The following is a 20745-nucleotide window of genomic DNA, read 5'->3' as shown; positions in this document are numbered from 1 at the left end:
TTTCTGCAGTTGAGAACTCCTTATTATTCGTTGGCAGACTCCAGCAGCCTTTTGCCACTGACCAACGGCTGTCAGAACCACAGACCCCTGGGAGAAGGCACTGCTAAACTGCCCCCCAATGGAGCCCCTATTGTGCTGCCCCAAGACCAGGGCTGCAATGGCACCCCTCAAACCAAAGAACACCTCAGATGCCAGAGCCATATCTGCTCCACATATGTCTATACATCCAACCCCAGCTCCAAACATGCTGCCACTCAAGACCCTGGTACCACAGCTGCTCCACGTGTACCTATGTCTCAGGTATTGGAGCCAGCACCACTGCAGGCTAGTCAGCACCTAGGACCCCAAAACCAGCATCCTAAACCAGCATCTTTCCTCACAAACCAGTGCTTGAGACCTCAGCTCCATAATCTTCACTGCATGCCCACATCTCCAATTTCAAAGCCACCACCAATCCAGGATTCCCAAAGCTCTGGACCCCACCTCTGGGGCTACTCCACAGGCACCCTTCAATCAGACACACAGTACAACTACTACTACAAGGGGACCCACCAGACACCTGGCACCAAATGGGATGCTCTCAACCAGGACATCCCCCATAGAACGAAAAGACAATCAGAGGTCCCCAAAATCATTCACCTCTGGACAGCCCAACAGCCTTTGCCACCTGCTGACATTACAGTAATATGCCACTGAGGCCTCCTGCAATCTCTACCAACGCTGACCTCAACTGATGGAGCTGCACATGCACAGACTACACTACTGAGCCTACCACAGACCAAAACTACCTCATTTCACCCGGCCAGAGCCCTTGTGCCCACCCACAGGTGAAGGTCTGACCCACCAAAACCATTCTGTAAAGTGTGGAAGAGGTGACTGCACCAAATATGCAGACATCAATGCAAGGCTATCGCACTTACACACACACCACCACCACCACCAAGGAAACATGACACCATCAACAGAACACAATTTTCGAGTAACTGATGCCAAAGAAATTGAGATCTACAAACTGTCAGACAAAAAAATTTAAAAGAATTGTTTTAAGGAAGTTCGGTGAACTACAAAAGACGACAGACAACTCAATGGAATCAGGAAAACAAAAGGTGATCAAAATGAGTTCAAGAGAAACAAATCATAAAAAAAAGAACAAATTCTGGAGTTGAAAACTTAAATTTAAAAATTCAATACAGAATATCAACACCAGACTTGATCAAGCAGAAGAATCTGTGAACTCAAAAACAAATCATTTGAAATTGTCCACTCGGGAGAAAAGCAAAGAATTTAGAAGAGTGAAGAAAACTATGTGAATTACAAGATACCATAAAGCAAAACAATATTTACATTACTGAAGTGCCAGAAGAAGGAAAAGGGGCAGAAAGCTTAAAGAAATAACAGCAAAGACTTTCCAAAAACTTTTCCAAAAAGAAAAGAATATGGACTTCCACGAACATGAAACTCCTAGGTCTCCATACAGATCCAACCTGAAAAGGACTTCAGACAAGGCATACTATAATAAAACTGTCAAAAATTAAAGACAAAGAGAAAATTCTGAAAGCAGCTAGAGAAAAGAAATTAATCTCATACACACACAAAAAAAAAACAATAAGGCTATCAGCTGATATCTCAGCCAGAAGAGAGCAGGATGATATATTCAAAGTGCTGAATATATCTTGTTTGGCAAGACTTTACCAGGCAAGGCTATCATTCAGAAATGCAAGGGAGGTCAAGATTTGCCCAGAAAAAAAAAAAATTAAAAATTAAAATAAAAAAAATAAAAAAGCCAAGGGAGTTCATCACTAGGCCTACATTATAAGAAATGTTAAAAGGAATTCTTCAAGATGAAATGAAAGGAGATTAAATAGGTAACTATATAAACAGTATATAGTTAAATCCAGAATACTTTAATACTATAATGGTGGTGCATACAAATCACTTTACTATGAAGTTTAAAAGACAAAATTATTGGGGCACCTGGGTGGCTCAGTCAGTTAAGCATCCAACTCCTGGTTTCAGCTCAGATCATGATCATGCAGTCATGGGATGGAGCCCTGCATCTGGCTCTGCACTCAGTGCACAGTCTGTTTCAGGTTCTCCCTCCATCTCCCTTCTGCTCTTGCTCTCTCTCTCTCTCAAATAAAATCAATAAAATCTTTTTTTAAAAAAAGACAAAAGTATTAAAAATACAGCTATAGTAGTTTGTTAGTGGATACACAATATAAAAAATGTCAATTGTGACATCAAAAACAAAATATGAAGGAGCAGTAATGAAAGAGTAACATTTTTGGATGTGATAGAAGTTAAGCTGTTTCACGGAAGGAGCCGAGATGCCCTTCAACAGATGACTGGATTAAGAAGATGTGGTCCATATATACAATGGAATATTACTCCAGCCATCAAAAAACGATTTCTCAACATTTGCTGCAACATGGATGGGACTGGAGGAGATAATGCTAAGCGAAATATGTCAAGCAGAGAAAGACAATTATCATATGGTTTCACTCATTTATGGAACGTAAAAAATAGCAGGAAGATCAGTAGGAGAAGGAAGGGAAGAAGAAAGGGGGGATAAACAGAAGGAGGAAGGAACCATGAGAGACTATGGGCTCTGGGAAACAAACTGAGGGCTTCGGGGGGGAGGGGACGGGATAGGCTGGTGATGGGTATTAAGGAGGGCATGTATCGCATGGCGCCCTGGGTGTTATATGCAAGTAATAAATCATGGAACTTTAAAAAAATTAATAAATTTAAAATAAAAAATAAATAAAAAGAAGTTAAGCTGTTATCAGCTTAAAATGGATTATAACTAAGATGTTTTAGATAAGCTTCATGACCACATAAAATAAAAACACATAGTATATACACAAAGATAAAGGAATCAAGGGGCGCCTGGGTGGCTCAGTCAGTTAAACATCGACTCTTGATTTCAGCTCAGGTCATGATCTCAGGGTTGTGGGACTGAGCCCCATGTTGGGCCCCTCACTCAGCTGGAGATTTTCTCTCCCTCTCCTTCTGCCCATCCCACACACGCATGTACTCTCTCTCTCTCTCTCTCAAATAAATAAATCTTTAACAAATGGGAGAGAAAGGAATCAAGGCATGCCACTACAGAAAATCATCAAATCTCAAAGAAAAAGTGAGAGAGAAATAAAGGGACAAAGGAAATGCAAAACAACCAGATTAACTACAGATGGCAATAATAAGTCCATACTTGCCCCTAATTACTAAAGGTAAATCAAATAAATTGTCCAGTCAAAAGAAATGGACGGACTAAATGGATGAAAAAGGGAGGGGGTGGGGAGGCCCAACTACATGCTACTCACTTCAGCTTTAAAGGCACACACATAGGCTCAAAATGAAGGGATGGAAAAAGATATTCCAAGCAAGTAGAAACCAAAACACAGCAAGGGTAGCTATAATTATAATTACAATTAGACAAAATGAACTTTAACTCAAAAGCTATAACAAGAGACACTGATAAAGAAGTCAATTCATCAAGAGAATATAATCACTGTAAATATACATGCACCCAATATTAAAACACCCAAATATATCAACAATTCTGAAGGCAGAATTATACAGCAACATGATATTAGTAGGAAACATCAATACCTCACTTTCAACAACACATAGTTTATCCAGAGAGAAAACCAATACGAAAACACTGAACTTGAACTATACTTTATACCAAATGGAACTTACAAATATACACAGAACATTTTACCCAACAGCAGAATACACATTCTTCTGCACCAATGGAACACTTTCCAGGAAAGAACGTATTGTTAGATCATAAAACAAGTCTTAACAAATTTAAGAAGACTGAAATAATACCAAGTACCTTTTCCAACCATAATGAAACTAGAAATCAAGAACATGAGGAAAAGTTAAAAATTCACAAATACATGAAAGTTACACAGCACACTTCTGAACAATGTGTTAAAACAAGACTTCAAAAATGAAAAAAAAATATCCTGAGACAAAAATGCAAACACAACATACCAAAACTTATGAATGCAGCTACAGCAATCCTAAGAGGGCAGTTTACAGCAATAGGTAACTACTTAAGTCTGCTTCTCCCTCTCCCTCTGCCTGCCGCTCCCCCTGCTTTGTGCTCACTCTCTAATAAATAAATAAATAAACACACACAATAAAAACAGGAATTGTAGCTGCCTTTCCTAATACAAAGAAACAGGCACAAAGACTTAGATAAAATGAGAAGTCCAAGGAATTCATCCCAAATCAAAACACAAAACAAGAACACAGCTGGAGATTAAGCAAAACAGATAAAAGTAACACGCCTGATGGAGTATTTAAAGCAATGATCATAAAGAATACTTACTGGACTTGAGAAAAGAGTGGGGGACGTTAGTGAGACCATTAAAACAGGGATAAGGAATGACACAACAAAGACAAAGGGTACAATAAACAAAATGAGAAACACTTGATGGAATGAAAGCAGTCTAAAAGCAAAGAAATGAATTAATGACCAAAAGATAGTAATGGAAAGCAATCAAGCTTTTTGAAAGAGAGAAAAAATAATTATGTAAAATGAGAAAAGACTTAGGGAACTCAGTGATTCCATTGAACATAACAACATTCATATTGTAAGAATCCCAGAAGAAGAGAAACAAAAGGGAGCAGAGAATTTATTTGAAGAAATAATACCTGAATACTTCCCTAATCCAGGGAAGCAAGAGAGATACAGATCAAGGAGGCACAGAAAATACTGAACAAAAATCAACAAAATCAACCAAGACATACTGTAGTTAAGATGGCAAAATACAGTGATAAATACTATTAAAGGGATCAAGACAAGGGGCACCTGGCTGGCTCAGTCCATAGAGCACGATCTTGGAGAGATCTCTTGATCTTGGAGTCGTCATGAGTTCAAGCCCCACATTGGGCCTAGAGCAGACTTCAAAAATAAAAAAAGAAACTCTAAAAGAACAATAAAACACTTAAAAAACAGCAAGACAAAAGAAGACAATTACATTCAAAGGAAACTCCATAACACTATCTGCAGATTTTTTAGGAAAAACTTTCCACACCAGAAAGAAATGGCAAGATATATTCAAAGTGCTGAATGGGAAAATCCTGCAGCCAAAAGCACTCTATTCAGCAACGCTATCATTCAGAATAGAAGAAAGGAAGACTATCTCAGACAAAAACTAAAAGGAGTTCATGACAACTAAACCAGCCCTACAAGAAATATTAAAGGGGACTTTGAGTGGAAAGGCCAAAACTGACAGCATGAAGGTAGAAAACACAAAAGCAGTAAAAAGGAATATTTCTGCAAAGGAAAAAAAAAAAAAAAGTCAAACTCACAAAATGAAAGGATGTAAAATATGACACCATATACCTAAAACATGAGGAGGAGTAAAGAATGGGTTCAAACTTAAACAGCCATTAACTTAATGTTGACTGCTATATGCAGATGATGTTATACATAAATCTAATGATAACCACAAATCAAAAACAACTAATAAATATACAAAGAATAAAGAAAAAGAAATCCAAATATATTACTAAGGAAAACTAGCAAGCCATGAAAGAAAGACAAGAAAGGATCAGAGAAAATCTTCAGAAACAGCCACAACACAAGTAATAAAACGGCAATACATATCATTACTTTGTAAATGAAATAAACAGGCCAATCAAAAGACCCAGGGTGACAGAATGGACAAAAAAACAAGACTCATTTATATGCTGCCTACAAGAGATTCATTTCAGACCTAAACACACCTGCAGATTGAAAGTGAAGAGATGAAGAAACATTTATCATGCAAATGCATGTCAAAAGAAATCCGGAGTACGGGAAGCCTCAGTGGCTCAGTCAACTGGGTGTCCAACTCTTGATTTCAGCTCAGGTCATAATCTCAAGGTCATGAGATCGAGCCCTGCATCGGGCCCCTCACTCAGAGGGAAGTCTGCTGGAAATAATTCCTCCTCCTCCCCCTCCTCCCCTCCTCCACTGTGCATGCTCTCTCTTTCTCTCTCTCTCTCTCTCTCTCTCAAATGAACAAATATTTTTTTTTAAAAAAAAAAGAAAGAAAGCCCGAGTAGCGGTAATTGTATAGGACAAAACAGACTTTAAAATAAAGACTGTCGGGATGCCCGTGTGGCTCAAGTCAGTTAAGCATCTGCCTTCAACTCAGGTCATGATCCCAGGGTCCTGATCCCTGCTTCTCCCTCTGCCCACTTCCCTGCTTGTTCTGACAAATAAATAAAATCTTTAAAAAGAAGAAATAAAACAAAGACTGTAATAAGGGACAAGGACACTAGATAATAATAAAAGAGACAATCCAACAAGATTAACAATTCTAAATATTTATTCACCCAACATAGAAGCACACATATACATAAAACAGTTAATAACAAACAAAGGAATTAATGGATAAAAATACAATAATAGTAGGGAACTTTAACACCCCAATTACACCAAGATCATCTAAACAGAAAAATCAACAAGTTAACAATGGCTTTGAATGACAACTGGACCAGACAGATTTAACAGACAGACTGAGAACATTTCCATCCTGAAACAGCAGAATACACATTCTTTTCAAGTGCATAGGGAACATTCTCCAGAACAGATCACACATTATGCCACTAAACAATCCTCAACAAATTCAAATAGATCAAAGTCATTCCATGCATCTTTTCTGACCACAACACTATGAAATTAGAAGTCAACCACAACAAAAAGTCTGGAAAGACCACAAATACACGGAGGTTAAATAACATGCTATTGAACAATAAATGGGTCAATGAGGAATAAAATAAGTACACTGAAACAAATGAAAACACAATGGTTCAAAACCTCTGAAACGCAGCAAAAGCAATTCTAAGAGGGAAGTTTATAGCAATACAGGCCTGCCTCAAGAAGCAAGAAAATCTTAAATAAACAACCTAATCTTATACCTAAAGGAGACAGAAAAAGAACAACAATCAAAGCTTAAAACCAGCAGAAGGAAGAAAATATAATAAAGTTGAGAGCAGAAATAAACGATATAGAAACTAAAAACACAACAGAACAGATCAATGAAACCAGGAGCTGGTTCTTTGGGAGGGGGGGAAATCAGCAAAATTAATAAACCTCTATACAGACTTATCAAGAAAAAAGAGAAGGAGCCCAAATAAAATCACAAATGAGAGAGGAGAAATAACAAATACTACAGAAATACAATTATAAGAGAGTATTATGAAAAACTATATGCCAACAAACTGGACAACCTAGAAGAAATGGATAAATGCCTAGAAACATATATACTTATTACCAAAATACCGAAACTAAAATAGGAAGAAATAGAAAATTTGAACAGACTGAAAACCAGCAAAGAAACTAAATCCGTAATCAAAAACCTCCCAAACAAAAGTCCAGGACCATATAGCTTCACAGAATTATTATACCATTTAAGGAAGAATTGGTATTAATTCTCAAACTACTCCAAAACAAAACAAACACACACACAGAAAGGGAAGGAAAACTTCCAAATTCATTCTATGACACCAGCATTACCCTGATACCAAAACCAGATAAAGACACCACAAAAAAAAAAAAAAAACAAACAAACAAACAAAAAAAAAAAAAAAANAAAAAAAAAAACACACCTCCACCACCCTACTGGCCAATATCTCTGATGAACACAGATGCAAAAATCCTCAACAAAATACTAGCAAACCAAACCCAACAATACATTAGAAAAATTTTTAATAATCATTCAACATGATCAAGTGGGATTTATTCCTGGGCTGGTTCAATATTCACAAATCAACATGATACATCATATCAATAATAGAAAGGATAAGAAACATATGATCATTTCAACAGATGCAGAAAAAGTACACCACCACTGATAACAGAAACTTCCATAAAGTAGGTATAGAGGGAACATACCTCAACATAATAAAGGCCATATACGAAAAACCAACAGCAAGTATCATCCACAATGTGGAAAAACTGAGAGCCTTTCCCCTCAGATCAGAAACAAGACAAGGATGTCTGCATACATCCCTTTTATTCAACATAGTACTGGAAGTCCTAGCCACAGCAATCAAACAACAAAAATAAAAGACATCCAAATTGTTAAGGAAGAAGTAAAACACTATTTGTAGATGATGTAACACTCTACATAGAAAATCCAAAAGACTCCACCAAAAAGCTGCTAGAACGGATATACAAATTCAGTAAAGTCACAGGATACAAAAATCAACATACAGACATCTGTTGCATTTCGATACACCAATAATGAACCAGCAGAAAGACAAATTATGAAAACAATCCCATTTATAATTGTACCAAAAAACATAAGACACCTAGGAATAAACCTAAACAACAGGTAATTGATCTGTGCTCTGAAAACTACAGAACACTTATGAAAGAAATCAAAGATGACACAAAGATATGGAAAGACACTTCACGCTAGTGGACTGGAAGAACAAATATTGTTAAATTCTCTATATGACCTAAAGCAATCTACACATTTAATACAATCCCTATCAAAATACCACCAGCACTTTTCACAGAGCTGAAACAATCCTAAAATTTGTATGGAACCACAAAGGACCCCAAATAGCCAAAGCAATCTTGAAAAGAAAAGAAAAGAAAACTGAAGGCATCACAATTCCAGACTTCAAGTTATATTACAAAGCTGTAGTGATCAAAACAGTATGCTACTGGCATAAAAGCACACACACAGATCAATGGAACAGAATAGAAAACCTAGAAATGAACCCACAATTATATGGTCAATTAATCTTCAACAAAGCAGGAAAGAATATCCAATAGGAAAAAGTCTATTCAACAAATGGTACTGGGAAAATTGGACAATAACATGCAAAAAAATGAAACTGGACCACTTTCTTACACCATACACAAAAATAATTTCAAAACGATTAAAGACCTAAATGTGAGACAGCAAACTATAAGAAAGCACAGGCTGTAATTTCTCGGACATCAATCATGCAAATTTTCTCTAGGTAGATCTCCTCAGGCAAGGGGAAAAAAAGCAAAAATAAACTATTGGGACTTCATCAAAATAAAAAGTTTCTACACAGCAAAGGAAACAATCAACAAAATTAAAAGGCAATCTACAGAATGGGAGAAGATATTTACAAATGACATATCTGACATAACCTTGATAGAGGGTTAGTATCCAAAATCTATAGAGAACTTGCCAAACTCAAAACCCAAAAAACAATCTGCCCAATTTATTTAGAACACATGAATAGACATTTTTCCAAAGAAGACATACAGATGGCCAACAGACACATGAAAAGATGCTCAACATCACTCATCAGGGTGAGCATATCAAAATTACAGAGGAATATCACCTCACACCTGTCAGAATGGCTAAAATCACAACACAAGAAACAGATGTTGTCAGGGATGTGAAAAAAGGGGAACACTCACGGTTGGTGGGAATGCAAACCACTGCAGCCACTGTGGAAGACAGTAGAGAAGTTCCTCAAAAAGTTAAAAATAGAACTACCCTATGACCCAGCAAATAGACTACTAGGTATTTACACAAAGAATACAAAACATTAATTCAAAGGGATACACGCACCACAGTGTTTACAGCAGCATTACCTACAATGCCCAAATATCAAAACAGCCGAAGTATCCACTGATTGATGAATCGATAAAGAAGATGTGGTATATACATATACAATGGAATATTATTCAGCCATAAAAAAATAATGAAATCTTGCCATTTGCAACAACATGGATGGAGCTGAAGAGTATAATGCTAAGTGAAATAAGTCAGTCAGGGAAAGACAAATACCCTGATTTCATTCATGTGGAATTTAAGAAACAAAACAAGCAAAGGGTGGGGGAGTGATAAATCAAGAAACAGACTCTTAATTCCTGGTTACCAGAGGGGAGATGGGTAGGGGAATGGGTGAAACAGGTGATGGGGATTAATGAGTGCACTTGTGATAAGCACTGGGTAATTAAAATAAAAACTTAAACTCCCAATGAAGAAAAACCCAAGAAAGATATTTCACTGGTGAATTATACCAAATATATACAGAAGAATTTATGCCACTTCTTTTCAAACTTCCAGAAAATTGAATAAGATGGAATACTTCCAAACTCACTTTTTGAGTCCAACATTACTGATACCAAACCCAGACAAAGACACTATAGAACAATTACTGGCCATATCCCTGATGAATATATATGTAAAAATTCTCAATAAGGTATTAGCAAACTGAGTTCAACAGCACATTAAAAAAAAAAGTCATAGAGCATGATCAAGTGGGATTTATCCCTGGGATGCCAGGATAGTTCAACATACGCAAATAAATAAACGTAATACATCACATTAACAAATGAAGGATAAAAATCATATCTCATTAGATGCAGAAAAAGCAACTGACAGTACTCATCATCCTTTCATGATAAAAGCTCTCAACAAATTTGGTATAGAAGGAATGTACTTCAACATAAGAGCCATATATGACACCATGACAGCTAACATCATACTCAATGGTGAAAAGCTGAAAGCTTTTCCATTTATAGGAACAAGACAAAGATGCCCACTCCCACCACTTTTACATAATTCTGGAAATCCTAAGCAGAGCAACTAGGAAATAAAGAGAAATAAAAGGCATCCAAGCTGGAAAATGAGCATTAAAATTATGTTTGCAGATAACATTATCTTACATATAGAAAACTTACGGAATCCTACAAAAAATTAGAATAGATTCAGTAAAGTTACAGGATACAAAGTAAATATATTAAAAATCAGTGTTTCTATATGCTATCAATGAGCTATCAGAGAAATTTTAAAAGCATTCTTGTTTACAACAGCATCAAAAAACAAAATACTGTATCTAAAGTGATCTACAGATTCAATGCTATCCCTATAAAAATTCTAACGGCATTTTTTCACATATATAGGAAAAACGATTCCAAAATTCCTATGGAACCACAAAAATGATCTCAAATAGCCAAAGCAATCTTGAGAAAGAAGAACAAAGCTGGAGGTGTCACACTTCCTGATTTCAAATATATTACAAAGCAACAGTAATCAAAACAGTATGGTACTGGCAATAAAAACTGACACATAACAATGTAACAGAACTGAGAGCCCAGAAATAAACCCAATACATATACAGTCAACTAATCCTTGACAAAGGCAACAAGAACACACAGTGGAGAAAGGGCAGTCTCATCAATAAATCATGCTGGGAAAATTGGATATCCAGGTACAAAACAATAAAATGAAAATGGACTTGATCTTATACCATTCACACAAATTAACTCAGAATGGATAAAAGAGTTAAATATAAGACCTGAAACTGTACAACTACTAAAAGAAAACATAACGGAAAAAGTTCCTTGACATCAGTCATAGCAATGATTTTTGGATACAACACCAAAAGCACAAGTAACAAAAACCAAAAAAAAAACAAACAAACAAAAAAAAAAAAAACAAAACACAAAAAACAGAAAAGAAAAGAGAAGGTGCGACTACATCATATTAAAAAGCTCCTGCACAGCCAAGGAAACTATCAACAAAATGAAAAGTCAACTTCTGGTATGGGAGAATATATGCGCAAACCATATATCTCATAAGGGGTTAATATCTAAAATATAAAAAATGAACTTCTACAATATCAAAAAACAATCCAATTAAGAATGAGCAAAGGAACTGAATAAACATTTTTCTAAAGAAGTTACACAAATGGCCAACAGATACCTGAAAAGGTGCTGAACATCAACAAACATCAGAAAAATACAAATCAAAACCACAATGAAATATCACCCCAAACCTCTTAGGATGGCTATTATCAAATAAGAAATAACGAATACTGGAAGTAGGGAACCTCTGTACAACATTGGTGGTAATGTAAATTAGTATTGTCATTATGGAAAATGGTACAGAGATTCCTCCAAAATTCAAAAATAGAACTACCACATTATCCACTTCTGGCAACCCCACTTCTGGGTATATATGAAAAGAAAACAATATTATTTCAAAGAGACATCTGTACTCCCATGTTCACTTCAGCATTACTCACAATAGCCATGAATGGAAATAACCTAAGTGTCCATCAGTGGGGGAGTGGATACATACACACACACACGCACACGCGCACATTATTTAGCTGTGAAAAATAAAGAAATCCTGCCATTTGTAACAACACAGAAGAACCTAAAGGGCATTGTGGTAAATGAAATAAGCCAAAGACAAATACTATGTGGAATTTTAAAAAAAAAAAGTGTCAAAGTCATAGAAACAGAATAATAATGTTTGACAGGTCCTGGGTGAAATGGGCAATATTAGTCAAAGGGTACAAACTTTCGGTTATAAGCTAAACAAGATCTAAGATTCTAATGTACAGCTTGGCACTACAGTTAATACTACTATATTGTATACTTGAAATTTGCTAAGAGTAGATCTTAAGTATTTTCATCAAAAAAATAAAAAAGGTTAAAAAAAGAAAAGTTGAGATAAAGGAGGTATTAACTTGATGGTATGAATCCTTTCACAATGTATACTTACATCATCACATTGTACACATTAAATAAATGCATTTTAATTTGTCAATTACATCTTCATAAAACAGGACTAAAAGTGAAAAAACACAACCAATAACCAAAATATATAAATACATAAATAAAGGATTCCACCCAGCATGAAACTCAAAAGTATATCTTTACTACATCTCAAAACGGACTTAGAATATAATCTCAGGTATTAATTTTAGAAGATTCAAGATATACAGAAGAGAATAGGAACCACCTTAACGCTCGTTGCACCTGACTAAACTGAATACCTCACTTACTAGAAGAATTTGGTATACCTCTAATTAAGTGTAAGTAAATTCAGGATCAGATCATGTATTTAAAATTTCTTCAGCAAAATACATAATTTTATGTGTATCTTAAAGAAATGGTGATTTGGCTTATTCTTCTCTCAGCTGAGAATGTGAAGGGACATTTACAACTATTACTATGCCTCCTCTACATATTACTTGGTTTTGAATTATACAATTTCTCCACTCTTTCATGTGGCCCATCACCGGGACAGATAACTTAGGAATCACTGTCAGAGACTTCTGGATTCTCTTCTGTTGAATCTTCCATTCACCTTCTTTACACAAAAGGTCAATGCTTCACTTTCCAGTCTTATTTTACCATTCCAGTTACAACACCAGAAACAAGAATTCAAACCGAAGGTCTGAAGTTTGTAGGCAGCAGATAGAGCCAAAGACTGGAAATTATTTAGGTACATACTCTATTTACAAAATTCTTCACTAGATCAAAATGATACAAAGTTATTATAATTCATTTTATTAACAATTATGTAGCTTTTCTGAACTGCTACACAGAAGATATACCAGAGTATTCATCTCCTTCACAATATGAAAGGGGTTCCCTCATGTGAGAGTAAAGACACTACCCATAATTTATAGGGAACTCTTTCGTACTTTTGTATAGAAGGAAGCTACAGACAGAATCTAGACTACATTATCTGCTATTATCACCACCACCATCATTAACCTACAGCAGTGCAAGGGAGGAAATCAATAACAGTACAATAAATTCCACAGCCTAAGTCAGCATTTCTGAATCCTGTTAAATTTCCGAAAAGGTAGTTGTCTTAGTCCATTTGGGCTGCTATAAAAAATACCACAGACTGGGTAGCTTGGTAGCTTATAACAGCAACAGAAATTTATTTCTCACAGTTCTGGAGACTGGGAAGTCCAAGATCAAGGTGCCAACATGGTCTGGTTTGAGGGCGCTCTTCCCGGTTCACAGCTGGTACCTTTTCACTGCGTCCTCACATGGCAAAAAAGGCATCTCTCTGGAGTCTCTTTTATAGGGCACTAGTCCCATCTATAAGGGCTCATGACTTAAGCATTTCCCAAAGATCCTACCTCCTAATACCATCATCTTTGGGGAGAATTTCAATATATGAATTTTGGCAGGAGTGGGGGAAGCAGAAGAGGACACATTCAAATGACTACTAAAGTAGCAGTCATTCAAATTAATCCCACCTCATTTAAGAGAATTAAAGTGTTTTTTTTAAAAAGGCCATATAAATATTGTTAAGAGCCTTACCAACACTTCCTCCAGCATAGTGCTCAAGCTTCAAGGACAAGAAAGGATACTTCCCTCTTCAAGACTACCTAAACAAATAATGGATTTCCACAGCACCAAAACATGCAAGGAGAAAGGACAGCAAGACTGACTGGTAACTCCAAGCACTAACCAGGGATTAAAAGAACATACATAAATAAAAAGCTGTTTGTTTATCCCCAGTTTTTACAGATAATTTTAAAGTTTTGGTTTAGGTACAAAAGATTTTCGGGTTTTTTTTTTTTTAATGAACGGTAAGTATTCTATAAATAGCCTTGCTAATAGTCACATTTATCAGGTGAAAAGATTTTATAGGGCTTTTTTTGGGGGGGGTGTTTTTGTTGTTTTTTAAACTTTCTAGTTGATACAAAGGTTTGGATAATAGTTCTTTAGAAACAAATTTACTACTACTCTAGTTTGAAGAAGGTTTTTTGCAAGATTTATGAATACAATGAGCAAAGAAAGCATATACAACCATAGAATAAGAACTATGTATCAAGTCTTGCCCTATTTTACAGATGAGGCCCACAGAGGCTGAAAAGCAAGAATATGCAAAAGGAGAGGAGCACATAGTGAAATGTAAGTTACTGAGCTATGTGCTGGATCCAATGTATTTATTTGAGTGAACTAGTTAAATAAACAAATAAGTCAGACCTGGACCACCGATGATGTGTCATGAATCAAATTCTGTAACTGAAGTAAAAAAAAAAAAAAAAAACCTCACAAATCTGAAAGATCTAAAGGTGGGTATGAGGATAGGTCTCCCAGAGTAAACAGCTAACAGTTAAATATTTTGAGTAAAATATCAATGTATTAAAAATAATTCAGTGTGAACATCGAAATGCCCTTTATTTGACCTAACACAACAATTTGGGTTACTTTCTCATCAAAAAAGTCTCTATAAAACTAATTACAGGGGTGCCTGGGTGGCTTGGTCAGTTGAGCTACATACTCTTGGTTTCAGCTCAGGTCATGATCTCAGGGTGAAAAAAATGGAGATCCACACTCAGCAGGAAGTCTGCTTGAGATTCTCTCCCTCTCCCCTCCCCCCAGCTCATGCACATGAACTTGCTAAATTAAATAAGTCTTAAAAAAAAAAAAAAACTAGTTACAGAGACACGCTAAGGCAGTATATTGAAATACTATCACTAGAGTCACCCTCAATCATCATAAATCTCTAAGTCTCCTTAGAAGATTATATAAATATCTTGGCAATGCTATTCAGTGCACTGAAGAGCAGGAAATCAACAAATGTTGGTAGAATTAAATTGAACTTTACAAACTAGAAATGCCTTATCAAGGCATTTAGCAATATTATATTTTTGTAATGACCTTTTCTGAATTAGACTTCAAATTTCTTTTAAGTTGTATTTATTACATTGTCAAATATCCACAGTAGTATTTTTAACAGATTCATATCTACAACTTTAAATGATCCCTTCATTTAACCAACCATCCCACACTAATTTATGATATAAGTATTTTCTTCATGTGATTGTAAAATGTAATTTGAAATAATTTAAATTAAATATGGGCTAATTCAGTTTTACTAGTACATGTGTAACTTTTTAACTTAATTTCCTACTACACTAATCAAATCTTAAAATAGGAAAATAAACTGTTTAAAAATGCGTTTCATCTATAATGTCTTACTGAAAAATTAATTCCAATCACTAACCTAAGTATTACTCTCCAGGGATGGACACTGCTGAATAATTTGTCCAAATGTCAACTGCAATTTTCAAAAATCTTTTCTACCTCAAAATTTTAAACATCTGCAAAAAATACTTGTTTTGAGAGTAGTTTACATCATGACACTTGACCTTTTGCTGAACACACCACAAAATTCAAGTCTCAAATACCATGCAAGCAGGAAACATGATCATTCCTGCAGTAGCCATCTGCATGGTCCAATATCAAATATTAGTTCTACGCTGCACTAAGTCATGTGTTACAAATCTTTTTCTGCAGCCTCTATAATTAGTTGTAATTTGCCTCTTTTAAAATGTGTTTCTTATGGGACATCTGGCCTTGAAACTTCCACCTTCCCACTGAAAAAAATACTTAGTGTTTGGATTTTTTTTTTTTTCTCTTTTAATATGGAGCACTCCGTGGGTGGTATAACCAAGTCCAGACTTTAAAAAAAAAAAAAAAATTAAATTCCAGGAACAGATGATGATTAAGACCATTTAAGTATTACCTAAAATAAATGTAAAGTAAAACTCTGTTGTAATATAACTATCTCACAGATTTCTAAATCTATCTCCCATGTATTTTATGCACAAAATAAATTCTCATGGAACTATAGCATTGGTCTCCTTACTTCCAGAAACTACATCAGTTAAATTAGATAATAAAGGTTTAGAATCAAAAATTTTATAAAAAGAAAAAAAGATGAGCCCAGTGGGTTAATATGACAAAGTATATTCTTAAAATAGGAAATTATTTTATCATAAATAACCTTAATTTCACAGACTTAAGTTATAGTTAGGATATGCTAAAATTGCCTTAGCATTTAATAAATTATTAAATTGTTAAATTTAATTATTAATACTCATCAACTCATTTGGTTCTAGAAAGTATTTTCTAACCTGCAAGTTAAACGTGGGCTAAGGAAAAAGTAATAAAAATGAAAGATAGACACTATTTTTCTCTGAGATGAAAATGGAAAAATTTATGATACGATGCTATCAGACCTATTTGCTTCCTAGATTAAATAATTTTTGCTAGAAACTCCTATAAAAAAAAAATCAGTAATACACCTTTACAAAAAAGAGAAAAATAAACACTAAAGAGAAATGTAAGATGGTCAAAGAAAAGATTAAGTCAATGCCAAAGCTTCAAAAACACAATGAAATTTAATAGGTTTCTTAAATTCCACATATGGTATTTGTCTTTCTCTGACTTATTCTGCTTAGCATAATACTCTCTAGCTCCATCACGTCATTGGAAATAGCAAGATTTCATTCTTTTTTATGGCTNTATGGTATTTGTCTTTCTCTGACTTATTCTGCTTAGCATAATACTCTCTAGCTCCATCACGTCATTGGAAATAGCAAGATTTCATTCTTTTTTATGGCTGAGTAATATTCCATTTTACACACACACACATTTTACACACACACACACACACACACACACACACACACACACAGCTTCAAACCAACAAAGAGGAAAAAAGGAGGCAAACCAAGAAACTCTTAACTATAGCGAACAAACTGATGGTTACCATCGTGGAGGTGGGTGCGGGGATAGGTAAAATAGGTGATGGGGATTAAGGAGTGCACTTGTGATGAGTACCAGCTGTTGTACAGAAGTGTTAAATTACTATGTCCTACACCTGAAATTACTATACACCATGTGTTAACTCGAATTAAAATAAAACTTTAAATTTGATGTAAAGGTAAATTCAATATATTTTCATCTCTAAAAATGAGAAATTTTCATCTCATTTAAAAATGTCATGTAAATATAAAAATAATACAGGTCTTTTGCAAAAATTCAAAACCTTCACCTAAAAATTGGACACAATCAGGTCCTACTTCTAGTAGACACAGATAATAAGCCTTCTACATGATCCCTATGATGGCTGTGATTAGGTTAGCAAAAGTAGTATGAAAATAACCATTAGAATGTTTTATCCAAATATAAGAATAACCTTTTGCAATTATGTTACTTTCATAGGCATGTGAGAAACATTAAGTGTATATAAACTTTGTATAAAAGGTGACATATCCCAAAGTTAAAGAAATAACACCAATAACTATTAAAATAGGTTAACATAAACAACCAGGTTCAATAACTTCTTACCTGAATTCCATCTTTAAGTTTCAAAATGCATTCCATTGTATTGATGGTAATTACCACTGGTTCTGAACCCAGTTTTGTCCATGGTACATGGATCCTCAACTCATGAATATGTCCACTTAAGAAAGTGAATGGTAATTTCAATTCCTTAAAATAAAATATTAAAAGTTAGTAAGTGCTTAATTTGTTCACTATAATATCCAAATTACTTCCTGAAAAGAGAAATGAAATTTCTAAAACAAAAATATTTTAAGAAATACTGTTCATCAAAATGTAGCAAATAACTTGTTAAACTATGGGTAATGATCAACCACAAAAACTTATTGTACAAGTTACTTTTAATAAGCCTAGACCTCCATTTCCTTTTCTGTTGAATGGATATAATGTAAAATACATAGTGCATAACGAAGGTTCATATGATAGTCGTCGTAATAATCACAGTAGACAGCAGCACTGAGATAACTGAATGGCATATTGTTTAAAATCTCCATTCAAAAACATGTATTTAAAATGTGTTTTGAACTAAAAGAAGAGGATTGTGAGGCAAGTTAAAAGGGTATGGGGAGGGCAGAGTTAAGAGATAGGAGAGTGACACAACAAAATAAAAATTGACCATCCTGGAAAAATAAAAGTATTGAGCTTTACCTAATTAAAGACTGTACCTGGATACTATCTCCTCATAAAATTTATGTGTTCTGACTAATTTCCTGTATTATTAGAAATAAGATGAGAAATGAAAACATGTCACCATAATCACTTTATGTTAGTAAGTTGTTTCACTGACAAAATTTTTGTTACAAATCAACAAAGGAAAAAAATGGCATGTAGATTATACTTCAATCACATTTTAACTATTTGTGAAAGTTAAGATATACATTAAACTGAGCAGCAGTAACCGGAGGAGAGTTAAGATGGTGGAGGAGTAGGGGTCCCCTTTTTCAGCTGGTCCCCTAAGTCCAGCTGGATAGGTACCAGGACATCCTGAAAACCCACGGAATCAGCCTGAGATGCAGCAAGATTCATCTGCATCTCTACAAATGAACATCTCCAGTGCTGAGTATTGAGGTACGAAGCAGAGAGCCATGAATCTGGGCACGATAGAAGATAAACAGAAGGGGGAGGGAGCCTCCGCACTCAGACGAGGGGAAGGACAGCCACCTGAACTGGGGAGCGGGCCGGACTCATAGACCGGCACCCGCGAGATAGCAGACTGAAAACCAGAGCTCCGGAGTGCACACTCAAACTAGACTAAAACCGAGGGCTCCGGAGCGCCCGCGCGACCTGACTGAAAACGAGAGCCCCGGAGCGCCATTGGAACCAGAATGATACCGGGAGCTCGGATGAGGGCGCACACGCACGACCTGACTGAAAACCGGCACCGGGGTGGGCAAACCACACTGAAACAGAGAGCTTGGGAGCACGCGCAGGAACGGGGGCGGCTGGCAGTGTTAGAAACACAAACGACAGAGATGTGCCGGCCCTGGAAGTAAGGGCTGGGACACCAGCTGTGGGGTGCACAACCCAGGACGCTATAGGGTTTTCAGCAGCACCGACAGAAACAGAGTTAAAGAGGCCAGAAGAGCTCCGTGGAGAGCAGACTACGATCTCTCTGTTCTGAGACAGAGGCTGGGATTCGGCCATTGCTGCTCTGACTCTCAGAAGAGCCACAGAAAACTGCCAGGAAAAGCTGCCAGAGAACAAAAGACTGGAAATACCGGCTCACATTGTGCCCATCCCCATCCCCCCTCACAGGGGACAGGGAGACTCTACCCAAACAGGGTTGCCTGAGTATCAGCACGGCAGGCCCCTCACCCAGAAGGCAGTCTGAAAAATCAAGAAGCCCACATCACTAAGGTCCTGATAAAACAAGTGCACACTGCCTGGGTCCTGGTCAATAATTTGGGCTCTGGGCAACCCCGCAACCTCTCCTCATCAGAATGACGAGGAGGAGAAGTCGCTCCAGCAAAGAACACATAATGAGTCTGAGGCCTCTATCATGAAACTGATGGATATGGATATAACCAAATTGTCAGAAATGGAGTAAAGAGTAACAATAGTCAAGATGATGTGTAGACTTGAAAAAAATATTAAAAAAAATATTAACGAGAATATAAAATCTCTAAGGGTGGAAATAAGAGCGAATCTGGCAGAAATTTAAAATGCTATGAATAAAATGCAGTCAAAACAAGATGCTCTGACGGCCAGGGTAAATGAGGCAGAAGAATGAATTAGTGAATTAGAGGATGGGATGGTAGAATAGAAAGTTAAAACAGAAACTTGGCTCAAAAAAATCCAAGCTCAAGAATGTAGATTACAGGAGATTACTGACTCAATGAAACGTTCCAATGTCAGAATCATCGGCATCCCCAAGGGGGTGGAGAAAGACAGAGGTCTAGAAGAGATATTTGAACAAATTGTAGCTGAAAACTTCCCTAATCTAGCAAAGGAAACAACCATTCGTGTCCAAGAGGCAGAGAGGACCCGTCCCAAGGACAACCACGACAAACCTACTCCGCGTCACGTCATACTGCAATTCACAAATATTAGATCCAAGGATACAGTATTGAAAGCGGCCAGGGCGAAGAAATTTCTCACGTACAGAGGCAAAAATATCAGAATTATGTCAGACCTGTCTACACAGACCTGGAATGAGAGGAACGGTTGGCAGGGTATTTTTAAAGCTCTATCCGAGAAAAAACATGCAGCCAAGGATCTTTTATCCAGCAAGGCTGTCATTCAGAATTGATGGAGAGATAAGGACCTTCCAGGATCACCAGACACTGACCAAATTCGTAACCACAAAACCAGCCCCACAGGAGATATTAAGGGGGGTTCTATAA

At 36.2% G+C, this 20745-nt stretch overlaps 1 protein-coding gene across 14 annotated transcripts in view; it reads right to left on the bottom strand.

Annotated features, from left to right (window-relative positions):
• Positions 1 to 20745, bottom strand: part of VPS13B (vacuolar protein sorting 13 homolog B) — a 768204-nt gene that overhangs the window by 728566 nt on the left and 18893 nt on the right. For all 14 annotated transcript variants that reach the window (XM_034668364.1, XM_019810220.2, XM_034668365.1 and 11 more), the window contains one exon: positions 17909 to 18052. In XM_034668364.1, the coding sequence (XP_034524255.1) occupies positions 17909 to 18052 (144 nt within the window). The remainder of the gene's footprint in view (positions 1 to 17908; positions 18053 to 20745) is intronic.

Source organism: Ailuropoda melanoleuca, chromosome 9 (assembly GCF_002007445.2).
Source record: "Ailuropoda melanoleuca isolate Jingjing chromosome 9, ASM200744v2, whole genome shotgun sequence".
Classification (NCBI taxonomy): Eukaryota; Metazoa; Chordata; class Mammalia; order Carnivora; family Ursidae; genus Ailuropoda; species Ailuropoda melanoleuca.
The sequence above is the reverse complement of the archived record's forward strand: the minus strand, read 5'-3'. Positions and strand labels throughout refer to the sequence as shown.